Source organism: Mycteria americana, chromosome 2, assembly GCF_035582795.1.
Source record: "Mycteria americana isolate JAX WOST 10 ecotype Jacksonville Zoo and Gardens chromosome 2, USCA_MyAme_1.0, whole genome shotgun sequence".
In the NCBI taxonomy this organism is placed as follows: Eukaryota; Metazoa; Chordata; class Aves; order Ciconiiformes; family Ciconiidae; genus Mycteria; species Mycteria americana.
Window position 1 is genome coordinate 56,905,125 of NC_134366.1, and position 24,562 is coordinate 56,929,686.

The window sequence follows — 24,562 nt, forward strand, 5'->3', positions numbered from 1 at the left end:
AATGGAGACTTAAATTAGGATTTCCTGTTTGTTCTTTTTAAATGAACTTCTGTTCATTCTGCGGTATCATCTTCAGTCCTCTTTCACCTTTCTCCTTATCTTTTGAAGTCCTCTGATTTTTCTGATCAAAGCGAAACTGCTGCTGACTATTTTAGTCGTTCCAACCGCAGGGGAAGCATTGTTTCCGATGCAGACGACGTCCAAGGTTTGAATAGTGTGAGTGTAATGCTTGTTGTTATACTGTGGTGAATACAGAAAACTTACTAACCATGGATTTTCTTTTCATACTCTGAAAGAGTAAATACTGTAAAAGCATTCAGAGTTATTTAATGCCAGATAGGTTTGTTGAGGGGTTGGGGCTGGTTTTTTGGTATAAAAATGCCTGGAGTCTGAATTTTTAAAAAGCATGCCACTTTATTTTAAAGCGCATCTGGCCTGTTGCTAGAAGCATGTGATGTGTTAACACTTCACACTTTGTGTGTGTGATAAGCTTAAGCATCTCTTAAATGTAAAATGTTGGGTTTTTTTCTTGCCGAAATTAACAATGTCTAGGTCTTGTGTGGTTTTGTAATACTACTACTTGGTTTAGTGACAAAAATAAATACTTAAAACTGTGCCCTTGTTAGTGCGTTTTAGTGTTCAGTCATCCAGGATGAGATTTTGCAAGATCCATTACTGGAGCACCCATTGTTGGCTATGCTCTTGCAGTGAATCCCAAGTCAATAGAGCATGTTACAGGAAAATTATGATGGTTTTCTTATGCATCCCTTTAGTCTGAACATTGTTTACAACAAACCTAGCTGCCTTCTCTTTATTCCTGCTATCAGTTATAGAAGCTCTTGTTACTTGCAGTCAAAATTTTTGTGTTTAATAGTGGAAAAAATAGGGAAATTTCTGTTCTTAGGCAGTCTTTGAAATAACAGCCAGTGTTAGCACATGCAGTAGGAGAAGAGGTTGAGAGAACTGGGCTTATTTAGTTGGGCAAAGGGGATGCTACGTGGTGATCAGCAGCCCGCAACTGCTTGATTAGGTAAGAGCCAAACTCTTCGTACCCATGCCAAGCAGTGCAACAAGGGGCAGCAGCCTCACACTGCAGCTTGGGAGATTCAGACGAGCCACTGCAAGGAGCTCCAGAAGGAGGTTAGTGTTGCACTCAGACAGATTATGGCAAGGCTGGAGCACCTCCATCCTCAGGAGCTGGTAAGAGTTAGCTAGATAAAGCCACAGCTAACCTGGACTGTTAGCAGCAGTTCTGCCTTGGAAGAGAGGCTGGACTGGGTGACTGCTAGAGTACCCTTACAGCCACTGTTTCTGTGATTCTGCATTTAGATGATTTAATACTCTTATAGTGCTATGTAACTTGTATTGTAATAATGCACAATATCTATTGTCTGTACGTGCTCAAAGCATTTCTACAGTTTAATTTCTAGCTTTTTTCCTCTCTAATAAACCTGCTTTTCTGAAATTAATGCTCTGCTAAAAGAAAACGTGGAGGCTGAGACTGGCAATTATGCTACCTTCTCAGTTGCTTTTATCATCATCATCATTATGTATTATTAGATTCCAAAATTATATTTTTATTTAAGTTATTCTAAATTGATACTTCAGATCAATTGGATTCTTAACATCATTTTACCATCACAGTGGTGACAAAATTTGCCATTTACAACTTCAGTACATCATTGGAGATGGTGAATTTGCCATGGAAATGCAATGTTGCTTCTGTAGAAACCACAATAGAAGCAAAAAGAAAGATCTCAAAGTAACATTTGTTTCTACTGTGATTGTAGCAGACTTCCAAATCTCTTGTCCCTGGGCTGGGAGAAAATCGGGTGTTTTCGGAGAAGCCAGATATTTGAGATACATTGAGTATGGTATCATACTTGTTTTAGGAAATATGGCAACATGTTAATGTTTTCATTTAATTCCACCTGTTTTGATTCATGGAAATGTAGAAAATATGGAAATCTACAATATAAATTTGCAATATCAGAGTTTTCTAAATAAGAAGTGGGGGTGGTAGTTCTTTTGCTTAGGCTTCAATACATAAAATATGAATTGAAATTATTTTGTAGTATTAACTAGTACACTTTCATTATGGGCTTTTACCTGAATTGTTTTTGTCCTGATGTAATTGCAGGTTTCACCAAAGAGATTGAAGGAACAAATGTGTTTTCTAATAACTAGGATATTCACACTGGTGTCACTGATTGTCTGAAGTGCACTTGCATGAAGCTTCGTGTTTGTTATGCCACCAAGCGTTGTAGTCACTACCCTGTTGAAATTTAAAATAGTGAAACGTGTTTTGTTGATCACTACTTTAATATTGATAATTACTTTTTCAAAACTTTAAAAAAAGTTTCTGGCTTTTTCTTTACAAGCATTCGTTTATTTTACAATTGAGGTAAACCCTACTTCTTCAGGCTGAATATTTTTTTTTCCTGTCTTGATCTATGCTAACTTCTGGAATTTCTTACCTTTTTTTCATTGTTTCATTTTTCGTTCTTGAATATTTCTTAGTATCTTTGAACAGAAGATGGTGATTCAGTAGTTCCTCATTGCAAAAGGTGTATAGTGATAGCTTTCCTTTTTCTCTTTCAGCTGGAAGAAAAGAGTGAAAAATCACATTCAGAAATATTTTCAAGGGTAAGAGTTTTTAAATTAAAAGTTATTCAAGGTCAGTGTTCAGACATGTAAATTTACAAGTATTAAAATAGTTCCAAAAGTCTAAATGCTGTGTGGTTTTAGTAGAGTATTTTAGTCATTTTTAAGAACTTGCAAAGAGTTTTTTTTAGACATATTTTTATCTGCAAAATTAATGCTTTGCGTCTTTTATTTCGCAATGAAAGAATTTTATGCTTTAGTTTACTTTTAGCAAGTATTAATTTCTTATACAATTTATTTTCTGTGTGAGAAATATTCAGCAGGAAAGGCTGAATTTTAAGAGGCTAGGGCTATAAAAATTAATATGCTAGATTCCACTGGAGACTTTGTTCTGAATCCTGGGTGGCAGAAATTATAATTTTTACAAATATTTAAACTTCTACAGTTTTTCAGCACTAACAGCCTCCTTATGAAAGTATTCTGAACAGAAGACTCAAAACTAATGTTGGGATAACTGATAAGTCATCAAAGAGAAACCAACATTTCACCAAAAAGAAATACAAGTGCTGGAAAATAATCAATGGAAAGTATTGTCTATAAGCTAATATTAGGAAATGGTAAAAACAAGAGAGAAAAGTTTTCTATGACTGTGAAGCAATTTCTAAAGAGTAATGTAAAGTATACCAGAAATGACAATATGATTCCTGATACAGTGTTTTTCCCTTTCTAAGCCATCATCTCGCAATTCAATAAGTGCAACTCCTCTGAGTGGCAACTCATCCAGGAGAGGAAGTGGAGACACAAGCAGTTTGGTAGATCCTGATGCCTCCCTCAGTGAATTACGGGTAAACTGCATTTTCAGAGAAGTTGGAGCTAATTTAAAATTCTGTTTCTGGTTAGGAGGAATTTTTCTTTGCTACAGAACTTCTGGTTTCTTAATAGTAAGAAAAAGTTAGGAGGATGTAATTTTTAATCACAAAATATTTCTGTATTTATCTTGGTAATTGTATTTGTTGTGTTCATAAATATTTATGCTGCTAACAGTTTAGCTTATATTAAAATAAGACTTTGTTTATGTCAAATTTGAAACAATTCTGTCCTACTTGAGATGGCTTGGATTCAGAGATATAAACAAAATCTTAATTTCCATCAAGTTGTTGTGAATGAATTATAATTTCTGTGAATTATTGCAGGCTTTGGCACTTGACAGAAATGCATGTAAACCTTTTAATGCTTTTTTGACTATAAATTATTTCCCCATACTTCTTATGCAATGGTTCATTCCTATGTCCTGCAGGATATCTATGATCTTAAGGACCAGATACACGATGTAGAAGGGAGATACATGCAGGGACTTAAAGAACTAAAGGTATCAGGGCTTCTCCCAAGCATGCATTCTGTATGGGTATTTTGGGGTAATGGAGATACCACTGGTTCCACTAACTATATAAGGCTTTACTAACAAGTTTTTATATTTCTTTAAAGCATGTATCTAACTTTTAATGCATAGAGAGTGTCAGCTTAAACTTGTCATGTGAGTAAATTATTAAGATATGATTTAAATGTATATGAGATAGTATCTGTTCATTATTTGGTTTATGTTAAAATAGTATTAAACTTCTGTATTTTTAGCATGTGTTTTCTGGTAAGACAATGAGAGGTTCAATTTATATTTTTCAGAGTTTTGTTAGCAAATAAATGGATATTCAAAATAATTACTATGTATTGAATGGGGAAGAAAGAAATGGGATATAGTTATGACAAAGAACTTAAGAATTAGTCTTCCAAGTTTTGGCAAATACTACATCTCACAAAGCAAAACCAAAGCAATAATTTTGAAAGATATGCTGAAACTAATCTGGGCAGGCGTACTGCTTGCAGGAGAAGATTAATTTTGTTTTAATCCTTTGTTATGGCTTACATTCCCATTATCTTTGTCTAAATTTTAGGTTGGTATTGTCAGTATTAAGTTAATGAGATTTGTCTGTATTTTGACCTGTTTAAATTAGTATGTATGCTTTTCTTTTGTAAGTCTTTTCCTACAATTAACAGTTTGCAGTTAAAGTATGATTATTTTCCCCTCTTCTGTTGAAGGGAAACCTGAATATGATGTGCCTTACAAATCTTTTTCAGGATATTTGTTCTGTTCTCTTTCCTGTTACCTCATTGTGAATGGTTCCATGTGAAAGTAGAGAGATCTTTCCATATTTGTTTTATATTCATATAGAGACTGAATGTAATGAATGCTGCTTGCACTAGAGCGTGTAACAGTGAAGTATTTAACAGCTTCCATGAATTTCCTTAATTAAACAGCATATTAGATGGTGTAGTAAAGAGAAAAGATGTAATTTGAGCTGTTCAATGTAGCAAAAATTATTTCTTCTTTAGAGGATAAGTAACTTTGAATCTGATAGCCATATGCTCAGATGAAGTATGCCTTGTTTTAATCATATTGCCATATGAATATTAAAAGGATTTCAAAGAGCAGTAGATCACAAGATTATTAGACATAGCTATGATTGTACTAAATTTGAATAAAATGTGAGTGCTTCATATTTTCAGAATGGATTCAACTTTCATACTTTTGCATGTTTGCCAGCATCTCACGACTACTGTTCTGAATTATTACTAATGCACTATTATTTATTGTAATCCATTACAGTTACCAAAGAGCACAGGTGTGCCATAAACAGTAAGATCTTGATCTATGCTTGGCTTAAAAAACTGAATTGCACTTTATGCTATTGTTAATACTGAATAATAGGTTTGTAAGTTAATTTGCCTTCCACAGAGATTCTTTCAGGAACCCTTCTTTCTAATTAGGAATGTATTGCCTTTTTCTCAGCTTCTGCCTTAGCAGTTTTGTCTTGTGTATGTTAGAAGAGTTACTAGGATACCTGCTTTTAAACTTTTTAAGTGTGTTTGCAGTGGTTGAGTAACAGTGATTTGTAAGCACACTGCCTTCAAACCTCTGTGGGTTGCCCATCCCTCGTGCTGCTAAGAGTGTGGTTTTTACCTGGCTACAAATCTGCTGGGTGTCAGCAGAATAAACTCTCATGTGGATAGTTCTGATTTAGTTAGGTATTCAAATCTTTTCATGTCTCAGTTTAATTTGGTTTTGTTGATTCTTTCTATATTCCCTTGCATCAACTAGAAAGGAATCCTTTTTCTTTCCTCAAAATTTTTTTTTATGCAGTTAACAGAGCACTCTCTTGATGTCTGCTGGGTTTAATCATCCTGTTCTAGCCAAGCGGGCTAATTTGCATAGCCCTTTGACTTTACTGATAGAATTGTGGGTGGTATTTCTTGATAGCTTTAGGTTACGTGCAGAGCCTTATTATCCATTTTCATTCCAACCTATTCCCACTGCTTCATCCTTAGACATCCCACTGCCTCATTGAAGTGTTTCATAAATTCTTCCAAATTCATATTCTTTCTCACCAAACTGGAAGATTACTGAAACTACATGGAATTCTTGAACCGTAGGGAATGTGTAATACTTTACTTGAAAAGAAGGAACAGTTCCAAAGAGGCCTTAGTAATGTTCCAGTTTTTTTAACTGGTCGGAGACTCTTAGGCATAGCTTGGTTTCTTTCTGGGAAGCAATCCTCCTTCTTCTGTCTCAAAATCAATTTATTACTCTTCCATAACTGCAGATTTTTCTCCCGTTACCTTGTTAATTAATGACATTTTAATCCAATCTTTTAAGTCCCAACCTAGTCTCCTCTTTAAGGCTGGAGTCCTGGAGCGTATGGCATACAATAAGAGGCTAAGGCAACTGGATTTGATAAGTCTTGGGGGGCAGCAGTATCATTGCTGTTTTCAGCTGCCTAATAGGAGGCTGTAGAGAAGACAGGGCTGACTCCTTTCAGAGGTGTACAGTGACAGGGCAAGATGCAACAGACAAAAGTTGCATTGTAAGGGCAGAAATTCCAATTAGACCTCAAGAAAAAGGCTTTCACAAGGAAGGCAGTCAAAGACTGGAACAGGTTGTCCAGCCAGGTTCTGCAATCTAGATCCCTGGAGATACTTTAAGTGAACTGGAGATGAGCTATGAGCAGCCTGGTCTTGGTTGGCCCTTTTTAATTAGGAGATTGGACCAGGTGGCATCCAGAGATCTCTGCCAACCTAAATTACTATGTGACTCCACTCACCACACTCACAGAAACAATCAAATTGGAATTTTTTCCTAGTTGTACTTTTAGTTAAATTTTGTATCTCCCCATAAAAAGACTATAGCATTCATTTTAATCCTAGTATTTTGCTTTTTTCCTCTAAATTGAATTATTCTTTGAAAGTCTTTGGAAGGTTTACTGTCTCTGACACTTTGTTTTACCAGTCTTTATAAGATTTGTCAAGGTTACAGCATCACAAAAAATGTTTTCTGTGGTTTTAATCTAAAACTTAAGAATTACTTGAATGCACTTACATGTGTTCTTTATTTTTTCATTTTCTTCTCTCTTATCATGAGTATTCTTTGCTGTTTGCTATTTACTGCTTCCCAGATGATACTGGTTCCTTTCTTACCTTTTCACTACTTATACTGTCTTGTCTCTTCTGATCTGTAGTCTGTCAGGATATGTCTTCAGTTATTTTTCCTGGGGTTTCTAAAATACTGTTTTTCTCCAGCACAAAATTCCCGAATTTAGTGAACGGAACAGAGATATATAAATACATGTGATTATGATAAAATTATAAGAGTTAAAATATGTACTTTAAGGACAGCTTTCTCAAAATGGAGATTTATAACATGGAATAAGGTTTGCGGGTTTGGTTTTTTAGGTTTTCTTAGGAAACTTAGATTGTTACCATCCTCTTCTCTAACATCTTAGTCCTACTGTTCTGTTTTCTAGAAAACCCAAGCTTGGTGCCCTTCCTGTGTGCTAGTACTTCCACTGTCATAATACAAATAATTAAACATGGAGGTTATGCTACCTATGCCTTCAAAGAACAAATTGCATGAAATACTAGGGAATTTGTAGTAGGGCACAGATCTACTTTGGAAAGGGAATGGCTTAATAGTTCTTCAATTCTGAAATTAGAACTCTGAAACTAAATTTTTGTATTTTTAAAAGCATGCATATTGAAATCATTGCATGTTCAAAAGTGTCTGGAGTGATAGTTGTTCTACCATTTGAATAACTGACATTTGTTACAGTACTGAGAAAAAAATAATAGGATAAAATAATTTTGGTAAACATGAGAAAATTGTGTAGGAGGGTATATAGCAAGGCATGCATGCAGCTTCAGGTAGAGAATCAAGCATGTGAATCTTTACATGCTTTTTTTTTTTTAAATCTTAGTAAGAAAGACAATGTCTGCTTAAACAGAATCATCATTACTTAAAGTGTGACTGCCTTAAAATTGTGAATCTGAGGTGTAGAGCACTACTTAAATAATGAGCATTAAGTTAAAGCTACTCTTAGAGATATTTCTGTGATCTTTACTCATTTAATTGTCTTGAGTTCTGTCAGATTTGTTGCCTCATTCTGAAGTGTTTTCTTGTGCATGCACTGAAAATACAATAAAGCTGTGATATTACTACTTTATCACTGTGAGTTAAGTTGTGAAGGTAGCAGAGTAGAAAATGCAAGTGGAATATTATATTGTAATTCTCATACTTTTGTAATAACTTTTCATTGCTGTGTATGACTTAGCCTGAATAATGGAAATTGAACTGTGACTTGGTATTTCTAAAGAGAAGACAAGAATAATAACTCAGAAACAAAAATGGTTGCGTAATTTTACTGTATGACAGGTAGCACTCTTCAGCATTATGGTGGTATTTTAACATAATAACAATGCATCAAAAAGTTAGACTAATGTAAGCGTTTCTACTATCTATAGGATTCACTAGCTGAAGTTGAAGAGAAGTACAAGAAAGCTATGGTTTCCAATGCTCAATTAGATAATGAGAAAAACAACTTGGTTTACCAAGTGGATACTCTAAAGGACGTCATCGAGGAGAAAGAAGAACAGATAGCAGAGTTCTATAGGGAGAATGAAGAGAAGTCAAAGGTACTGATTTTTAAGACTTTTTTTTTTTTTTTCTAATTATGAAGATAAACCATAGAAACCAGGACTACTTAGTAAGAACAGTTGAAAACTTTTGGATTAGTAGAAAAGTCTGTCTGTCTCAGTGGCCAAAGATGTTTTGAGTCTTGTGGTTTGTTTTTTTTGTTGTTGGGGTTTTTTTGTTTGTTTGGTTTTGTTGTTGTTTGGTTTTTTTTAAAAAAAAACCAACCACCCCCCCCCAAAAACAAACCAACCACCCCCCCAAAAAACCCTAACAAACCCCAAAACACATCCCAACCCCACACACACACCATCCCCCCCACCGCAGTTAAATGCAAATTAATTGCATTTAATTAATGCAATACATTAATTATAAAATATGCATTTAAATCAAATAGGACATGTGCAGTCCCATTTTCTTGGAAAGGGAAGATCTGTGTGGCAGCTTTTTCCAGCAATATTTAGATAAATTCAGTATCTGAGCTTTTCTTGTTAATACTATGCTTAAACCTTTATGGCATCTTTTCTCTCCACTCTAAATTTTATTAAATAAAATCTTCTGTATAGTAAGTATCTGGAGAACTTACCTAAAACACTGATTCTGTGATTTTTAGCCACTTGGTAGGTAGAATTTCTCAAATTGTCGCATTAATTTCTTAGGTAATGTTATGTTAAGTGATATTACTAACTTTTTTAAACTTTATATTGGAAATTAGTGTCAAACTCAAAATAAATAAAAAATAAATCATGAATTTATTTAATATAGGAATTGGAAAGACAGAAACACACGTGCAGCGTTCTACAGCATAAGCTGGATGAACTTAAAGAGGGCCTTCGACAGAGAGATGAATTAATAGAGGTATGTTCATATGAGTGTGTGATAGAACTTGTGCAAATAAATATGGTGTAAGATTTGAATGGGAACAGCCATCATACACAAAACAAGCTTAAATATCTCGCATTTTTAAGAAAGAATTGATCTTGTTCTAGTTGGTAGAATTTAAGCTATCAATCTCTCTTTAATTATAAAGTTGAAAATGTCTCTGCAAGGTTTTCAGATGTGTAAAATCCTTAATTCCTGTGAGAATCGTGGTTCTCTCATGAACGTTCCTTGTGTCTTTCCTTCCTTGTGAGGGCAGAACTGATGTTTGTATGGCCAAAATGTTTTGTATAGCCAGAAGTTCTGAAGCATGCATAAAACCACATATTATTCTTTGCCTTTCCCAAGAGTTTCCTTTTCAGTTATTTCAGATTTTTGTGAGCATCAACCACTGAAGTTTGCAATAGTGAATGTTTGTTTGCTTACTAGTCAAGCATAAATATAGGAACACTGGTCAGCATGTTATTGGGTCATAACCATGTTGCTGGGTGCGTGGTGTGTTATTTTCTTTTCCCCTCTCCCCCCTTTGATTTTCACAGAATCACAGAATCGTTTAGGTTGGAAAAGACCTTTAAGATCCTCGAGTCCAACCCTAAACCTATCACTACCAAGACCACCACTATACCATGTCCCTAAGCACCTCATCCAAATGTCTTTGAAATACTTCAGGGATGGTGACTCAACCACTTCCCTGGGCAGCCTCTTCCAATGCTGGACAACCCTTTCAGTGAAGTAAAATTTCCTAATATCCAGTCTAAACCTCCCCTGGCACAATTTGAGGCCATTCCCTCTCGTCCTATCGCTTGTTACCTGGCAGAAGAGACCAACGCCCACCTCTCCACAGCCTCCTTTCAGGTAGTTGTAGAGAGCGATAAGGTCTCCCCTCAGCCTCCTTTTCTGCAGGCTAAACAACCCCAGTTCCCTCAGCCACTCCTCATAAGACTTCTGCTCCAGACCCTTCACCAGCTTCATTGCTCTTCTTGGGACACGGTCCAGCACCTCAATATCCTTCTTGTAGTAAGGGGCCCAAAACTGAACGCAGTATTTGAGGTGCAGCCTCACTAATGCCAAGTACAGGGGGATGATCGCTTCCCTAGTCCTGCTAGCCACGCTATTTTTGATAAAAGCAAAAATGTTAAATTACATTTTAAAATGGTTGACAAATATATATATTGTTAACAATATGCAGGTGTCCATTTATCATTGGTTTTGGTTCTAGCACTGTAAGTTGTAGTTAAATTAGTACGTCATTTTCCCACTGCCTTTTGGTTTCAGTAAAAATTGATGATTTTAAGTGTATGGGCCAAAGTTTCCACTACCTGATTTTTCAAAAGCTATGTAATACTGTGTCGTGGTTTAGCCCCAGCTGGCAACTAAGCACCACGCAGCCGCTCGCTCACTTGCCCCCCGGTGGGATGGGGGAGAGAATCAGAAGAGTAAAAGTGAGAACACTCGTGGGTTGAGATAAAGACAGTTTAATAGATAAAGCAAAAGCCGTGCATGCAAGCAAAGCAAAGCAAGGGATTCATTCACTACTTCCCATGGGCAGGCAGGTGTTCAGCCATCTCCAGGAAAACAGGGCTCCATCATGTGTAATGGTTACTTGGGAAGACAAACACCATCACTCTGAATGTCCCCCCCTGTCCTTCTTCTTCCCCAGCTTTATATACTGAGCATGATGTCATATGGTATGGAATAGCCCTTTGGCCAGTTTGGATCACCTATCCTGGCTGTGTCACCTCCCAACTTCTTCTGCACCTGGCAGAGCATGGGAAGCTGAAAAGTCCTTGACTAGTGCAGCAACAACTAAAACATCTCTGTATTATCAACACTGTTCTCAGCACAAATCCAAACCATAGGCCCATACCAGCCCCTATAAAGAAAATTAACTCTATCCCAACCAAAACCAGGACATACTGCATTTCATTGATCGATTTCTTTTCCCGTTAAGTTCTTGTGCTCTCCATGCAGTAGTACAGTAACTTCAAAAGACTTCTGAAAAGTCCCAGATCTGTTATGGTTACTGAGAAAATAATATGCTTCATGAACTGGAGTTGATATGACTTACTAGCAGAAGAAAGGGAGTCAGATTAGCTAAAGCAGCAGCATTTTGCAGATTAATGCTGACAAGGAAACACTTGGCAAATTCTGGTTGTAGCTCTGTCACTTGCTCTGGATTCTCTTTGACTTCACTGTGAAGGAAAAAAGCACCTTTATACTTTCTTCTTTGGTGGTGGCTGTTGTTTTTAAAAAGTATGTGAATCAAGAATATACAATAGATTTGTCTGGAGTGTTTGCTTTGGTAGAATGTAGCGTATGTGTGTTGAATATGCACCAAATGCATGCAGTCCCTTCAAAGACAGTTTGCCCCATATTTACCATTTATTTGATTAACTTTTCCAGCTATTAATACTAACAGATAATCTAGCAGAAGCCATTTAGCTTTTTGCAGAAAGACATATTCTTCTATTCCCAGATGTAAAATCAAGCTCACTCATTAGGAAGGTAAAAAATTATCTCTAGCCTTAAAAAATGTCATCTTCATACATAATTATATGAGCATAGCAAAGAATTTTAGTTATGTTTGCAGGGCAAACAGCAAGATGCAGTGTTAGTCAGATAAAAAATAGGGCCACGCTTGATATGTATTAATGTAGTGTCAGCAGCTGTATTTCACTTCCTGGATGCTTGACTCAAACTTCCTTCTTTATACTTTCAAGAAGGTTTTTTCTTTTGTAAAATATTAATAAAACCACTTGTTAACATAAGTGTTCACTTCCAAACAGGACTTGAAGGTATCTGGAAATCACCACAGGGTAATTATTTTCCTAAAGAAAGGATGTTATTCCCAGTCTGCAATGGGAATTGTTACTAAAGTAAAGTGGCTCTAGTTGCACTAAATTCTCCCATCAACATTAAGTGACTGAATAAAATTAATTACCATTCTCTTGCATGAACTCATAAGGGAAATATTATGTTACACTTAGTAGCACCCTTGTTCTTTAACTTCATGCTCATAAACTCTTTGGTTGACTTTTACTATTTAATTTCCTTTATCTATTTGAATGTTTTTTTTTTCCATTTCCTTACTTCTCTTTCCTCTTTTATTCTTCCCTCATCCTATTTACTACAGGAGAATCAACGCATGCAGCAGAATATAGACTCCATAACCAAAGAGGTGTTTGATCTCCAGGAGACAATTAATTGGAAAGATAAAAAAATAGGGGTATGAAAAAAATATGGGGGGAAAGGTATCTTTTCATTTTAGAAGTAGATGGATGCCTCCCACCCCTCAAGGAATGCTGTGTACTCCAAAGAAATGAAGGCCACTCCCAATTTAAATATTTAAAACATTTTGCAGTCTCTCTTCTTTAGAAAATGAGCTCCACTTCATCTTTACTTGCATAATGATGAATAATACTAATTAAATCTATAACATAATAAACTGTTATGCATACAATTTTATAATTTTCTACAAAATATTTTTTTACCTCTATTCAGGGCTTGAAAAAAATCATCATTTCCCTATTCTTAACAAACGTAAAAATTGCCTCAGTCTGTATATTGATCCATAGTGACATAGCAATAATAAAATTTTATACAGATTTGAAATTATTTTTAAAGCTTTTAATCTCCTTAGAGGCAAATACAGTTTTCAAGACTTGAACAGCTTAAACCTTGCTCACCCTTTGGCTCCTGCCTCTGCTGTCATCTTAACAATTTGCATAACAATTAGTGTATTTTCAAATAGTCTGCTTTCCACTACCTGGGATAAGAGAAGAGAAAATACCCCAAATAATGGAAAACCTAGGGAGCTGCAGGAGCTAAGGGTCAAAATGTAGAAGAAGCCGCAGTGAATATTTGTAGATCGTGCTTGCATTTGGCATACCTAGTGCTAAAAAAATATGATCTTGAATTGACTTCTGCAGCCACACTTGCATGTGCCTGTATTACACTTCTGATCCTTCTAGGACTGGTTAGCTTGGACGCAACACTGAACCAAGATGATTTTGTGATACCACAAACAAAATACCAAAGTTACCAACTATTGGAATCGAGAGTTGGAATCGAAACAGTGGTTGCATGGGACCTTTTGAGGAGCATCTGTAGGGCTCCTGAGTAGAAAGGAAGGTGGTTCAGGAAGAACTGCGTTCATATGCACTATGCAGCTAATGTAGGTCAGGCAGAGTTTGTCAGCTTTGCTTCTGGGCAGCACAGAAGTGGTAAAATTGTCTCAGAGTCAGCCTAATCCTTGATGATAACTACATGACTCTGAACCTGTAGCTGTTCTGGGCCGCAAGTAGATTGCGTGGTGGTGAGAGTGAGTTAGCTGGATAGCCTTTAGAAAGGAATCATCTGCCTTTTAGTAACTCCAGGGTCATTTCTCTCTAACTAAATGAATTTTAGACCAGATTTTAACATATGCAGATTTCTTTGAAAACTGCTGTGTTTGCTGGAGTTCAAGTCACTTTGAAAATTTATCTTCTAACCAGCACTACCCAGTTTAAAAAAGCTCTGTTATACTGTCTGTATACAGTCCATATTTATTTTATGTTTCAGTCCTTCAATCTATATTGCAATCCTTTCTTCCATCATAAAATAGTATTTCAACCTTTTTAAGTTTTCTTCTGAACATTCTTCTGAAAGGTTTTTTTTTATTTTTAACCATATTCTTTCCATACTTAGTCTTCACCTTTGTGTACTGACTGTCCCAATTTGTGCAATTTTTTTGTGCAAGCACTTTTTCTCTTTCAAATACATTGTTAGAGTTAGTACAGCGCATATCATCTATCTAATGTTCAAAAAACTAGCTGCCAGCCAGGCTGACAAGAAAGATATTTTTTCCTTTAGCCAAAATTTTCCTGCCAGGTTCTGTGTTCTTGTAAATACCACAAGTGGATTTTTTTCTAGTTTTTTATTTTTTTACCATCTTGAAATTGAAATTTCTTAGTTCTTAAAATGTAAAAATGCTGCTGTCTTTTCTTTCTCACTTCCGTTATCTAAAAACATTTACATATTTTTCTTAGCTCACAGTTTTTGAGTCTTTCTCCCCAATACTGAGTAGTTTTGCTAATTTTTACTCTATTCCAGCTTCAGAAGTCTCTGAGAAGCTTCACAAAGGAGTAGTTTATAATTAGAATTGTAACCTAGTTTTATAATGTATGCAGAACTGCTGCCTCAGAGGAAAAAAGGGAGGCAAGCAGAACAGAGATAGCATGAGTCTGTTTTATACCTGCCTTCTTATGTTGTCCTGTTTCTACAAAGTGATTGAAATTTGCAGTTGTATTTGGTCTTAAATTAGATCAATTTGAGGACACTGAACTAACTTCCAGGTTATATTCCTGAAATACACAGCTATTTTACTGTTTGACTTCAAATTGTACATGTGTTACCAATTTGAAATTAGCAATGGTGTGTCTGAGTTTAGTATAGATTTTGTGAGAGGTTTTGGAATATTTAGAAAATAGGACCCCAGACAAATCTGCTTTCTGCTAAGTGAACAGATTTTAATCATACTGGTATGTTAAAACATGCCTGCAGAGCTTTGTTGTCCTGATTTTTATTCCTTCCCTCCCACCCCATGATAGAAGAATTGCAGATGTAGATTTAGTACAAAATCCATGTCATGTATCATAACCCCTGAGCATACAAACACTAGCAGTTTTACTAAAGTTTTTCAACATTGAATAATGATTGCTAATCTCTCCATAGGTAGAGATATAGTTATATCAGTTTCACTTCCTTCCCCATCAAAATTTTCTGATTTCCAGCACTTGAGCGTAGAGGGTGAGGACAGAAAGGATGTTTTGGGAAGGTCAGCAGCATCACAGGGCACTGCCAAGCACACAGAGGATCTGTGTCTGCAGTGTGATTCTGGGCTTTTGTGACCGTTCTCTCAAGTGGGTGAACTTACTTCCCTCTCTGGCTCTGCCGCTATTCTTCAAAAATGGAACAGGTGTATGTTGTCTTTAAGTGGAACACAAAATGATGTAATGATTAAGGTTCTTCACACATTTATAATGTAGTTACAGAGATCTACTATGTGTTAGGAAATAAAAGGACATTTTATGAATTCTTAAACGATGATGTGATAGCTAATGCTTTCACACATGTTGAATTACCTGTATTTTAAATGTTACATTTACATACTAATAAATCAAGTGCAACAGCACTTAAATTTTTCTGTTGAAATTAAGAGTAATGCATTAAAACATTGCTCTAATATACAGATTCTAGATAATTATTAAAATTCAGCATACTGCAATTGTTATGTGGAGCAATTACAATACAAAGGTATACACCTTCATTTCTTTCTTCGTATCAGTCCATTCCTAAACATTCATGCATGATGCAAGGTTTAGTTGGATAATTTTCTTGGCAAAACATGGGTACACTTTTGCAGTTGCTGTATGGTCAGGATTATTTGTAATGCATGCAGTATTGAATTTGACTGGAATACTGGGATGCTGCCCAGTCAAGTGGAAATGTCTGATTAACTGCTAGGTAATACAGCTCCAGTGTAGGTAGGCAAACCCATCTACATCCATATTGTGCTTTTAGCTGCAATCCTTTCTTGTGCTAAAATAGTGCTGATAGTGTGTCCTGCCTTTTTTTTTTCCTGTAAAACTGATTGCTTTGGTTTTAGTAAAGGGTGGTTGTAATACTTAAGCAAGTAGTAAATAAACTAGTATTTGTAAGTGGATGACAGGCTTATATATCCAAGGTCTTTTCTGAGGTAAGATTTCTACTTCTATACCTTATAACAGGTAGAGAAATTAGTTCAATGAATGTAATGTTTTAGGATCTTTGCCAGTTGAGTTCTAGCAAATTTTATTTCTGGCCACAGGGTGCCTGTATTAAGAAGAATCACTTACTCTTTTGGTATTCAATTTAGTTCATCAAAATCGACCAAAAATAGAATCCACTAGATAAAAATCTATTATAGAATCTACTAAGACTCACCTGGGAAAAAATCATGTTATGACAAACATGCAGCAATGAGGCTAGATATGTGACTTGTAAAAGGTAGTTATCAGAGATGTATGTATATATATTAAATAGCCCTTTTAATTTCTTTACTTTTATTGAGCTCTCTGTATTTGCTTGTAGAAAATCTCTGCTATGTCATATGCTTTTTCTCTGTGCCATTCTTTTTCTTGCTATCTGCCTGAACCCAGGCCCTAGAAAGACAGAAAGATTACTTTGACTGCATTAAGAATGAGCGAGATGAGCTCAGAGAGGAGTTGGCTGACCTGAAGAAAACAGTGAAGAGAGGAGAGGTATGTTGGTAGTAGTTACTTTACAGTAACAGAGATCCAGGAATGGGGCATGAAATCAAGGTCACTGAAGAAGAGGAAGAATGGTTACTATTCTTGTGCAGTCTCAAAACCTGACTTTTAGGGTAGGATACATGGCGCATTTTGTTGTAACTGTTTTGATCAACTTGAAAAGCTTTTTAAAAACTTTTCTGTCCAATTATATTTTAGCACTGCTCTTGTATGAGTAGCTTTTTTCTTTTGTATTTTTAGAAACATGGATTAGTTATAATTCCAGATGGCACACCAAATGGTGATGTAAACCATGAATCAGTGGTTGGTGCAATAACAGTTGTATCGCAGGAAGCTGCTCAAGTCTTGGAATCTGCAGGAGAAGGACCACTAGGTAAAAATATCCTAACATACTTTACAGAGTATTTGAAGTCTTTGTTTCCCTCCTGTTCACAGTGGGTTATGACTTACAGCCACAAAAAGATACCTGTGATGCTTCTGGAATACGTGCTTACACAACTTTCAAGATTGTGGGGTTTTTTTGTTTTTTGGTTTTTTTTCTCTCCTTATGCTGAGTAAGAAGACGGATGTATCTCTTGAGCAAAAAAAAAATAATAGTGTATGCCTGGATGTTTGTAACTGGTTGGATCTCTTGGTCCAGTTTCTGTTTTATTACTGTCAGAAAATATCTTGCCTAAAAGTGTGGTCTTTTGGATTACTATGTCTTCCATTGTGTTTTGTGAAAAAAAATTCTTTATGTATAACCAATGAAAGAACTTCCATTATAGAGAACAATGCATTGTATATTCTTTCCCCTTCCTTGAAATACTTCTGCCTTTATTAGTGTAAAGCAAGTGCCATCTTTCATCACATTCATTAGGGAAAAAAAAAAGTTTTAAAAAAATGACACAGACAACAGAAAGATACAGGTTTTGGGGGCCTTTATTTTAACTTTTTTATCCTTAGGTTGAACAAGTTATTATATGCATAGTCAATCCACTGTAAAACTCTGTTAGTTAACATGCAATGAAGCATCTCTATACACTTGCATTATATTTGTACGTAACATACAATAATAGTTACATATTTTGTTTTGACAGATATTAGACTTGATATGTGTTTCTGCTGTGGCTCCCATCATAGTGAAATACAGATGTCTTTATGCTTTGTTACTGTCAAAGTTACAATTTCCAAGGGAGCTGCTCTAATCTTAGCACTGTGTTGCTTGGAAGACTGTTTTGTAGCCGTTAGTGGTCTTCTGACTGATTAGAGATATTGCAACATTCCTGTGGGTCCTTTCCCAAGTACTTTTTTGTGGTTTGAGAACACTTTCTACAAACTTTCTAAGCATATGGGGAAGCTTAGTGCCTTCCCTGAAGAGATAGCAATCATTAAGAATAAGACAGGGAAAAGAGTATACAGTCAGAAGAAAATTTTGTTGGAAATGGTGGCTCTAGATATTGGGACAAAACTGTGTTTTATTAATAATAAAAATCCTCAGTTGTAATTCTTCCCAGTAAATTAACTAAACTTGGAGGTCTTGCTTTTAAAATTGTTATACTAATAAACAGTGTGAATGAAATACTTTTCCCTTTTTTCTGCTATTAACTGAAGGCTGGTATGTTGTTATTAGTGAGTTATCAAAGTTTTATGCTGCCAGTGCTATTAGCTTTAAGTTTGAGCACTTTATTTAAAAATGAACAAAAAATTATGAAAAAACATGTTCTTAGTTACAGATTTCTCTGGTTTTTAATTGGGTTTTTTGGTTTTAGATGTCCGGCTACGAAAACTGGCTGGAGAAAAGGAAGAATTATTGTCCCAGGTAAAATAAGCTATTATTTTCAGAAATAGACTTGTGTGTATCCTTTTGCAGACTATTAATATATTAGCAATAAACAAATATTAAGCACCAAAGGTGCTTAATTAAATACTTAAGCACTAAAGCAAAATAAAATACTCAACTTCTTACCTGGCTGGCTACCAGGAATTATCAGCTCCTCTCACTAGTGTCCTTATCCATGTGACTGTGATCTTGGTTGGTAAAGAACCCTCATTTCACTAACTGGTTAGCTGAAATCTAACTTGCTGCTGACTTCACTATTAGTGCACGTACGTAAAGTTGTTCTTTCTTTTATTTTGTCTTATGCAGAAATACTAAAGTCAGTAAAATGACATTCTCACAAGCTCAAGTGGCACTTCCTTCCAAATTGCTAAGTGGTACTATTTCTTTGATCATTTCAGTTACTCAAATAGAAAATTAATGTTATCAAAGTAGTTGTATTTTAATACAGTTCAGTATTGACAAGAGAGGACTCAAGAAAACAAATAGCCATTGAACAATTTAAGAATACCATAGGTTTTGCGCTTCTAGTTGAACACATTGCAAATTTAAAGTGGTGTCGTCAACATTTGTTTTTGCTGTGACTGTACCTTAATTTTAGTATAGATACTTGGTTTAGAATGCCAATAAATTCTAGTATTGAATCAAGGCTATTAAATATAAGTATATAAAGATGTATATGCATATTTATCACCACATCATTGAAAAAATCACTGTTAAAATATTTGATTTATGTAATGAATGGCAGTTTTGCAAGTATAACTCCCATACCACTAATCTGTAGGGCAATGTTTTGATATAAGAGTCAAAAATTAGCTCCCACTTCTTTCATAAACTCCAGACACAGAGGACATAGCTGAGACTACTGGAAAAATCCTGAGACAGATGCTGTAGCATAAAATGGAACCGTTTAAGACTAATGTGCACTACAGACTTGCCTAGGACCATTGCTTCCAAGTGGAGTAAAAGAGAGGACCCCCAAAAAAGCTGTGGGTTATTCTTTCTGTAAACTCACCAGGATATTGTTCATTATCTTCACACATCTTTAGAGTGTAAAAGGTATACTGTAGAAGAAATGCATAAACAGAGTTTAATGCTGCTGCCTCCTCTGGAAAGGCAGCTCTGTTAAGAGTTACTGGGTGCCCCTGCATTGCACAGAGACCCCTGCAGCACTGACCGAACTGGTGGGTTTGGATTGTGCATTGACATGCAGAGAGCACTCGCCCAGCAATGGGGATGGGGGACTGCAGCCATGGGTGTCAGGGACTGGCTTCCCTGCCTCCCCTGCATGGCTCTGGTACTCCCGCTTACAGAAGCGACTCAGCCAGTGACATCTCGGGACTGCTTTGCCTTTTTCCGATTGAACGTTTAGGTACACAACTACAGAACTTCTGGGACTCCCTTTTTCACAAAAGAACACTTCTTTTTCAGGTTAGAAAACTGAAGATGCAGTTGGAAGAAGAACGACAGAAATATTCTAAAAGTGATGGCATGAATCCAGATATCATAGGCTTAGAGAATGGTTCTGACTTGCAGCTAATTGAAATGCAGAGTAGGTATATGGTTACGGTTCAAACGTATTCTTACTGGGGAGAGGAAACAGACTCTTCCAACTCCTTTTCCTATATTGTTGTGCAGTAGTAGTATTGTGAATGAATATATCGTTGAGCAGCTAGTTTTTTGTTGGTATATCTCCTTGCAGGAAACTTCTCACTGCAGAATAGCTTAAAAATCTGCCTCTTTCAGTGCTGAATAACAATATTCTGGGAAGGTATTTTTCAGTTGATGACCTTGCCTAGAATGGGTGCCACTACTTGAACAATTTCAAATTTTAGATGATAGAATTTCAGCTGAGATATTTTGTTCATATTTTCGACCTGACTTTTTTATTTTGTTGAATCTTTGATACAGAAACTTAATCTAAAAGATTGTTACTCTATGAAGCAAAACATGAAAAATTATTAAAGTTTAACACAATATTTGGTGTTGCTTCATAGAAGCACAAAGCTACTTTCCATTTCAAGCAAGCTGTTTCTTCAGCTGAAAACTGTACTTGTGTGACAGATTGTCATTTAATATGCTTGTGGTAATGAACATGAACAGAGCACTGGCAATGTCAGGGCTAAAATATAACACCAAAATAATTTACAAAACTCTTTGGAGTTTGTCAGGCAGGTTCAAGCCTTGTGCTCCTTATCATTCAAATGTTATTACAGATGTCTACACTAAATGCTGCTGGTATTATGTCTATTGTGATTTGACCCATTTTGCAGTGTGTTGCTTATTACATTGATTCTCTTTTTTGAGAGATGAGTTTGCTGATCCAAATATGTGTGTTTTTAAAAGGTGTGTATCTCATTTATACATCTGAGATTTAATGCACGCTTACAGAGACAGTAGTTGTGTTCTCTAAATAACAGGAAAATTGTTTCCTTTTCATACACTCAAACATTTCTGAAAGAACATTTACTGCTTTATAATCCTGTATATGGGCTTCTCAATAAAATGGTCTTTTTAATGAATTTTAATTAAAAGGGAAGCTGCCAGTTTAGAGAGTTGCTTTGTGTAATATATTCATGTCAATTTTTGTCTAGGAGATGCCAACAGACAAATTAGTGAATACAAATTTAAGCTTTCAAAAGCTGAACAAGATATAACTACCTTGGAGCAAAATGTAAGTAGGTCTTTCTTCATATTTATTGTTATCATTACACTTGCTCTGCACACTTTTACAATACTTTTTTCAACAAAAACTATGAAAACATATTTCATCATTTGATTTACTGTTTGTTCTTTGCTTAGTTTGCACAGAATGGCACTACATTTTTATTTTTTCATATTTCCTGCAATTCAATACCTGTGTGTAGGTCTAACCACAGGAGAAAATAATCTGGAGTTAATTCACGAAGATGTGAATGTCCAGCAGAATACAAACTGGAACTGAAGCTACTAGTTCAAGAAAATCAGTTTATGTAGCTTAATTACTTGAAAGAAAGTTGTATAGACTGTGGAAGGTATATAATTTACTCTCTGAAATGCAAGAGTTTGTTTTTATAGATATATATATATATATCTCTCACACTGATTTACTCACACTTTGTAAGTCAGTAACATGGTATTATAGTTCAGCATCTCTGTAGATCACCTGAAAAATCACATAAAGGATTATAATTTGAATCAGAGATGCATAGTTGGTCTCTCTTGCACAGCAATAGGCTATTAGCCTGTCCTATGGATTTTGGGGGTAGCAGGGAGCTATAAATATAACAAACTAGCAAGTGGGCTTTACACCTCCAGATTGCAACCAGGATTTGTCTCAAGTCCCCTCTTCACTGCTGAACTCTGTGCTTGAGCTCAAGACCTCTTGCGTCATGTCCTGGTAACAGTTACAGTCTCCTTTCTACTTTGCACCTTTTCATATGCTCTCTGCTTTTCAACTTTCCAGCTTTTGGTTTTTAATCCCATGTGTTCCCCAGTTCTTGACTTTTTTTTCCCAACTCTTCCCAACTCTCTGCTTAGTTCTTTAACCATCTGTATCTTCTCAGCTGTCCCCTATACTATGTTCCATTCTCTACTGTTTCCTGTGACCCTCACCAGGGAGGGACAGGCAGTGAAGGGTATTCTAAGCTTCTGCCCACAATTTATTTTACTGTTTTATTAGTTCTTTTAAACACTCTTTGCAACTATGGCTGCTGCTAACATGGTTAAACCTTCTCTATCCAGAGGGAGATGATACTATGGATAATTCACAGGATGCCTTGTGTTATGGTGGCTTTTCAGAAAGGGAAGCACAGCTGGTGGCAGGTGAGCTCAGGGTGGAACACCTAAGTAATCATTCCTTTTTTTTCTTGTTTGGGTGTGCAGATTGGACGACTTGAGGGGCAGGTTGCAAGGTATAAAAATGCAGCAGAAAATGCAGAAAAAGTAGAAGATGAACTCAAAGCTGAAAAGAGGAAGCTTCAGCGAGAGGTAATTGACTTGACTTCCTTTTCAGCTGTATGCTCCTTTCAGTCTTGAACTGCTCTGTCTTTTGCCTCCAAGTTCTGGTTTTTTGTAATCTTTGGTTACAGCTTTTAACTGTTTTTTTGAGGAGGCCTCCGAGTCTCAGTGTTGCATTGAGAAGATAACTGTAGCACATAAAAGTAATACTAATCACAGTTCAATGCAGTACTTCCTTGAAAGGAAGGATCTCAAGTTGTATTTCCTTCTAAATGTGATAACTTGTACTATTTTAAACTAATCGTTCCATAGAAATTACTGGGGAGTCAAATGCTCCCTATGTCAAGTGCCAGCCTGGGAAGCTTCCAGCATGTACCTCACAGGGAGCTGGGAAGAAGCTGTATTTAACTGAGCTGTTGATCATGCTTGCTTAAGAGCTGCTGCATGACTAGCATGACGCCTGCTACCCATGGGGATATATATATCCATCAGCAAGTAACAACGGCAGAGAGGATTTTACCTTTAATATGTAATAGGAAGTTGCATGTAGTAGGAAGGTGTAGGCACCTAGTTCTTTTGGAATGAGTATGTGTTTCATGTTTCAATTGCTTCCCAATTTTTTTAACAGTTGAATTCCAGTTCATGTGACTGCAATAATGAAAGTATTGTGTCTTAACTTATGTGGCACTCTTATAAAGCATATAATACTTGTATTCCTGATTTAATTTCCTCTGTCAGAGCTTAAGAACAGCAGAAAGTCCAAGTAAACTTAAAGTGATCATAACTTTTGCTTTAACTTTGTAGTTAAGAACAGCACTGGATAAGATAGAAGAGATGGAGATGACCAATAGCCACTTAATGAAAAGGCTGGAGAAGATGAAAGCAAATCGGACTGCACTTTTATCTCAACAGTGAAGTGGAAATTGAAAATATGATGCACTGCTCCTTGAATAACTAGCCCCTAGCTTGTTTTTAAATACAGACTTTTATTGGCACAAACTATTTGAACACTGAGCTGTTCATTGGTGGTTTAGTTTCATAATTAAATGGCATACTACTTTTTGTAACTTATGAGAGAATGAAACGCAGTTTGAATTCCCACGTGAATGACAGCAATTTTTCTGTAGCGTTTGATTCTAGAGTCAGAGCTGGAGCACAATGCTGTATGTTCGACTTAGCGATAGAAAATATTTTTAAAACTGTGGAATCAAGTTTACTCACGATCTCTTTTGGCTGCTTTAATGATGCTTGATGCTTGGAGACAACTGCATGAATTCAAGACAACACTGTATTACTGTATTATAAACTAACATGTATTTGCTCAAGACATCACACAGCACAAGTGCCTTTTATCTGGTGCAATTTAGACTTCATTGTTGAAATAACCTTTGAAATCAGATAACATTTTATTTTAAGATACATTTGGGGTATTCAGTAAACTTTATACATTTTGAAAATACATTTTTGTAAAATATTTAAATTTATAAGAAAAAATAGGGACTGTATATAAAAATCTGCTTTTTTGCATGGGCACATCTGAGTTCTAGGTAATTTTGTCAAATACTAGCTCCTGGTACTCTTAGTATTAAGAGTGCAGATTTAAAAACTTCTGTAGTACACCATCAAATTGTATGTCATCTGCTGCTTAAGTGTGAATTGAAATTTTAGGGTGGGAGGAAGGGGTGGGAAGTGTGGCTAAGGATTAAATGGACACTTTACTGACCAAAACCAGGTGTGTTGTGTTTTCTTTTAAATGCTGAGATTCCAACAGGACAGAGCAAAATCTTTGCAGAATAGTAAATTCTGATCTCCATATTCTTGAAAAGTATCTTTTTGGCTTTGAAATAGTGAGTTTGAATTTTTTTTTTCTGATTTCTTATCCTGGTCTGCTACTCTTTGACAGTACTGCCATGGAGGAGGGGGGCAGTACAAGGAAGAAAGGGCTTTCTGGAATGGCGTGGTTTTTGTCTGTAGGCTATGCTCTATGGACAGTGAATGCTATTAAGTACTTCCACT

At 35.9% G+C, this 24,562-nt stretch overlaps 1 protein-coding gene across 15 annotated transcripts in view; it reads left to right on the plus strand.

Moving 5' to 3' along the window:
* Positions 1-23,546, plus strand: part of LRRFIP2 (LRR binding FLII interacting protein 2) — a 60,553-nt gene extending 37,007 nt beyond the window's left edge. For 8 of the 15 annotated variants that reach the window (XM_075493539.1, XM_075493541.1, XM_075493540.1 and 5 more), the window contains 14 exons: positions 109-216; positions 2,602-2,646; positions 3,336-3,449; positions 3,902-3,973; positions 8,452-8,622; positions 9,386-9,478; positions 12,633-12,725; positions 16,678-16,779; positions 17,029-17,161; positions 18,540-18,589; positions 20,039-20,159; positions 21,202-21,281; positions 22,472-22,576; positions 23,351-23,546. In XM_075493539.1, coding sequence (XP_075349654.1) covers positions 109-216; positions 2,602-2,646; positions 3,336-3,449; positions 3,902-3,973; positions 8,452-8,622; positions 9,386-9,478; positions 12,633-12,725; positions 16,678-16,779; positions 17,029-17,161; positions 18,540-18,589; positions 20,039-20,159; positions 21,202-21,281; positions 22,472-22,576; positions 23,351-23,461 — 1,398 coding nt within the window. In that variant the 3' untranslated portion in view covers positions 23,462-23,546. The remainder of the gene's footprint in view (positions 1-108; positions 217-2,601; positions 2,647-3,335; positions 3,450-3,901; positions 3,974-8,451; positions 8,623-9,385; positions 9,479-12,632; positions 12,726-16,677; positions 16,780-17,028; positions 17,162-18,539; positions 18,590-20,038; positions 20,160-21,201; positions 21,282-22,471; positions 22,577-23,350) is intronic. The other 7 variants (XM_075493549.1, XM_075493545.1, XM_075493550.1 and 4 more) reach the window with 7 other exon arrangements.
* Positions 23,547-24,562: the final 1,016 nt, after the last annotated feature.